At 40.2% G+C, this 5,037-nt stretch overlaps 1 protein-coding gene across 1 annotated transcript; it reads right to left on the reverse strand.

The window, feature by feature from the left end:
* Window positions 1–1,587: 1,587 nt before the first annotated feature.
* HSPB3 (heat shock protein family B (small) member 3) lies at window positions 1,588–2,471 on the reverse strand. The gene has a single exon (XM_019983096.2). It carries the CDS (start codon window positions 2,149–2,151, stop codon window positions 1,702–1,704), a length of 450 nt encoding a protein of 149 aa, XP_019838655.1. The 5' UTR covers window positions 2,152–2,471; the 3' UTR covers window positions 1,588–1,701.
* Window positions 2,472–5,037: the final 2,566 nt, after the last annotated feature.

Consider the following 5,037-nt stretch of genomic DNA (forward strand, 5'->3'; position numbering starts at 1 on the left):
TAAATGCTAATTGAATGAAGTGTTTAATCTTAACTTTTAAAGGAAACATTTCCTATCAGTGGCTCCTCATGCTAAGAACTTCACTTTCTGAAATTTCTCAGAAGACCTTACCTAGAGTGAGATCAAGGCCAACGAGAGGATGTTTGTGTTTGTTTCTCAAAATACTAGCTTGTTTTCACACTATCCTGCCCAATGATAGAAAAGAATAATCTAATGTGGGACAAAGGGCATCCCAGTCCTAGTCATATTAGTAGATGTAATCCATTAATTACTATTAACTTTGTTATGTAGCAGAGTTGGTCTATGACATTCACTTTGTCAAAGAACAAAATTTGTGATCCTAGAGTTGAATGCACAATTACCAACTTCATATAAACACCTAACTTCAAAATGCTTTCAATTTAAACTATAAACCAACATCTCTGTTTTCAAAACGACTTGTATAGCTTCTGATTTATTTTTCTACTGTTTTATACCTCTCGCATCTGCATGTAAACTACAAACAAAGCACCATAGGGGAGCTGGGGGTTATCAGCAGTCAGCAGCTACGCTGATGTTTTCCACACCCAGATTCCTCTGCTATTCATAGCCTTGTCCTCAGCCTCACATGGGGTCCGGGGTAAAGGCAGCTACTTTCCCCCAAAGAAGTACTTCACATGTAGAGAATGAGATAGCAAATCCTTGGAATGTCACAGACCAGCTGTTGAAGGCAATTGTTCCTAACCACCAATGTCTCAGCCGCTCCTTTGGGCCAAAGCAGCAGATGGGGGAAATAGAAAAAGCCAATGTTCTGTATAAACTCAGACACCCATGTAAGCTCGGGCCTCAGAACTTTCATTGCCTGCCAAGCTATTTAAAGCTAAAGATTATGCAGTGAGAACAGATGCAGTGCATTTTGCCATCTTCTGAAATCTAACATTTTAAGGAACATTTAAAGAGCATAGTTTAAATTTTCTTGAATTCAGTCATTGTACTTTTCAAAGTGGTTTCCTAAACTTCATATTAATTTAAGTATGACAGTGCATCTTAATATTTCATAAATATCCACAGAACATACACTATGCTTTAAAAAATGCTGCAGCTAAGATTCACCTTAGCTTTTTTTTTTTTAATGAGGTACATATTTGGAACTTTAAAAAATCATATTTATATCTGAAAATTCCAATGTAAGTTTAAAACAGTAACAAATGTAGTGACTCATAAATATATTTCAGATCCAATTTTCCAGTACTATTTTTTAACCTTCATATTCTATATTTACAAAGCTATGCTATAATAAAATACACTGAAAAGAAAAGCTCATTAAGTGAAGGAGATCACAGCTCTTTTTAGCACTATAAAACACTTTCATAAAATGGATAAGAATTTCTTAAATTGGTGTGGCTCTTTTGCCATCAACTGTTACAAATGCAAGCTTCTCTGGCATTGTTGAAGTAAGGAAGAAATAATTCTGAATCGTTTCTACTATCAGACTACAGTCTCCTAAACTGTCAATGTTTCAGGTGTTAAGAATAGCATCAACCTGAGCTGTAGGAACATATTTAACAACTTTCCTTTCGTAATAAAATAACAAAGACAACCTCAACATACCAGGAATTATGTCTGTGTTTTTAATCTTCATAAAAATCATTTCAAACGTGGATAATACACACATTCCCGTGATACCATGGGCTAAACTAGAATCTTCCTCTCGACACCATGTCACTTGGTCCCAGCCGAATCCTTTACTTCCACCACCAGAATTCCATCGTGACAGAGGATCGCCGACAAATCTTTGGTTTCAATGCCGTCGGGCAGTTTATACTGTCGGGTGAAGCTTCTGGAGATGAAGCCGTGCTCATCCATTCTGGTTCCGTGTTGAGCTTTTATCAGCAGCCAGCCCTCGAAGGTCTGAATGATGATATCTTCGGGGAGGAATTGGACCACGTCCAGCAGGACCTGGAAGCGGGATTCGCCTCTCTGGGGCGGCATCTCAGCGGCGTCCACTGGAGGAGCCTGGGCCGCCCTGGCCTTCCCCAGGTCCACCGTGGTTGGCCCCGGCAGTGCATATAAAGCGTGATCCAGCCTGCAGTCTTCCAGACCTCGAGCTTCGAATTCCTGCTCGTATCGCACTGGAGTCTCGATGAGGTGCCTCAGGATGATTTTTGCCATAGTGGAGGCAAAGCCGGCATCCAGCAGCGTCCTCCCCGTCCAATGTCCGCGTGGAGCTTCGCCGCTGCCTTCCAACTAGATTATCAGAGGAGAGCTGCTCTTCGCTTATAACCCCGCGAGAGCAACCCTTTAATTAGACCTGAATCACAGTGCCGCACGCTCCCTCTTGTCTTTTCGCTCCTGCTGACAATGAACGGCTATTTATAGGGTGTGTTTCGAAGTTGCTTTTAGCACACAGCCTGCTCGAGCTGCCGAGTCAAGGATTGCCCTTACGTTCTCAGTTATCCTTGGCAAGTGTGTCGGCCTCGCTTACCCAGAGAGAAAGAGAGAGTCAGAAACAATATTTGAGAAATATTTGAGTGCTCTGTCTTTGTGAACTACAGCGAACTGAGGGATCAGAACAATCTACAGATGAGCACTTATTTGTATGAACTAAGTCTGCTCTAATCCTCGTCTCCAGGCACAAAATCAGGGGGAGGTGACTTGAGCTTTAAATTGATTAGGAATCAATTACACACACACAGGCACATTAAAATCTCAAACATTCAACAAGCCCTCAGCCCTCTATCCTATACATTTATTTTTATTTCATCCTTTAATCTTCTATCCTTAAGTGACATCTGAGCCAGGCCATCTGGGTTTATTAAATTTGACTCATGAAAAATTAGATCAAATGACTGAGCCAGACAGTGATGTCCAACCTCAGAAGGGGTTGAAAGGCATAGAACAGAGAATCTTAGCAAGGAAAATAGAGCTCCAGGGCAGAGAAAAAGCTTAATGCTTTTTAACTATTTGACACTAAAGCCCATAAAACTAAGGATTAATCTAGTTGCAGCTCTGCTGTTGAAATGGCAAAAATAAATAACATACTTCCTAACTGTAACCCCCTTAACATTAAACTTAGATTGAAAAAGAATGAGGTAACTCTTTATCCACTGCTATGGCAAGATCTCCAAGACATGTTAAGTACAAAAGGAAAGTCCAGAACAGCATATAATGTGCTGTATTTGTCTTTTTTTTAAAATAGGCATTTGCTTGTGAAATATAATCTGAAAGTTATGTCATGGGGAACAGAAGTTGCCTCCTGGGATGGTAGCAGAGTGATCAGAAGGCAGGGGCTAGAGGGAGACTTGTTTATCACTATAAACACGTTTGTGCTTTTAACTTCTATAGTGTGTTTGTAATGAACATACACACAAGAGGGTTTAAAATATAGAAAACTTCCTCTCCATGGAGGTTGGTATTCTCTAGAATAGGTAGACTCCAGAAGACCTTTCCTTAAAACACATGTCCATTTTCTTAGAATTAAAAATAAACCTAACTAGTTTTTAGTTTTAGTTTTTTATGGTAAAGAATCTGCCTGCAATGCCAGAGACTCAGGTTTGATCCCTGGGTTGAGAGGATCCTCTGGAGAAGGGAATGGCAACCTACTCCAATATTCTTGGCTGGAGAATCCCATGGACAGAGGAGCCTGGTGGGCTATCGTTCATGGGATCACAAAAAGTCAGACATGATTGAGTGACTAACACTTTTACTTAGGAAAGTCTAAAAAATTAAAAAACAAAATTTTTAATTTTTTAAATTTAAAAAATTAAAAATTAGAAAACAGAAGGGAACAATTTCCTTTAGCTCTTTTATAATACCCTAAAACTCTGAGTGGATATTTTGGTATATAGTTTAAAATATGCCTTAATTATGTTGTTCACACACAGCTTTTTTGACTTGCATTTTACAGGTTGATGACCCTCAATGGAAAAATGTATTCTTTGAAATCTTAATGTCCTCTGGCTCACAAAATATTGAGAGATGTTTTCACTGATGCTGCTGTGAGTGGTAAGTCAAAAACAGAACTCACTACCAGTGGCAGGAAATGTATAAGGTACTAAGGATTTGGCTTTAAATTGCTGGAAAAAGTCATAGCAAAATTGAGAAGAAAGTATATAGATTTTCTATATATCCCCTGCCCCCACACATACATAGCATCTCCCATTGTCAGCATCCCCACCAGAGGGTACATTTGTTACAATCAGTGAACCTACATTAATACATAATTTACATTAGATTTCACTCTTTGTGTTGCACATTCTATGAATTTGCCCAAAGGTATAATCATGTGTATCCACCAAAATAGTAATATACAGAGTTGTTTCACTGCCCTAAAAATAGTTTGTGCTCCATCTATTTACCTCCCCTCCTCCCAACCTTTGTCCTAAAAAACTGCTGTAAAAAGTAAGCCTGTGGATTTGCTGTGCTGGGTCTTCATTGCTGCACTCCAGCTTTCTCTAGCTGTGGTGAGTGAGGGCTGCTCTTCATTGCAGTGCTTGGGCTTCTCCCAGAGGTGGCTTCTCTTTTGTTGAGCATGGTCTCTAGAGTGCAGGCTCAGGAGTTGTGGCACATGGGCTCATCGCCCCATGGCTTGTGTAATCTTCCTGGACCGCAATCAAACCCATGTCCCCTACATTGGTTCCCAACCACGGGCCACCAGGGAAGGCCAAAAAGAAAAGTCTATTTAAAAAGCTAAAACTTCTCTAAAAAAAAAATACTAGAAAGATGCTGGTAGGGTGGACAGAGAAAAACATATCCAATTATGGTTTCTTGCCTTTAAGAATCTCTAAAATAGGTGAGGAGGACTAGATATGAGTGATGTTTCCATGTTGCTTGTATGACTGAGTTGCTGAGGTTTAAAGGGAGTAGTCACATTTCTGGAGCAAACACCCAAGGCTTCTACTTCTGCTGTTTCCCCCGCTGCCCTTTGACCCTAATCCTGCACTTCTATCCTCCTCTAGGCTTCTGTTCAACCACTTACCCCTTTCTTGATGTTCTCTAGTCCCTCACTGTCCACAGGCCCCTCTCCATCAGCATAAAGTCAGTTGTACCCCATCTTTT

The sequence above is a fragment of the Bos indicus genome, chromosome 20 (genome assembly GCF_029378745.1).
Source record: "Bos indicus isolate NIAB-ARS_2022 breed Sahiwal x Tharparkar chromosome 20, NIAB-ARS_B.indTharparkar_mat_pri_1.0, whole genome shotgun sequence".
Classification (NCBI taxonomy): Eukaryota; Metazoa; Chordata; class Mammalia; order Artiodactyla; family Bovidae; genus Bos; species Bos indicus.

What these genes read in the sequence shown, in the direction of transcription:
- HSPB3 (XM_019983096.2), bottom strand. Translation starts at nt 2,151, where the DNA reads ATGGCAAAAATCATCCTGAGGCACCTCATCGAGACTCCAGTGCGATAC.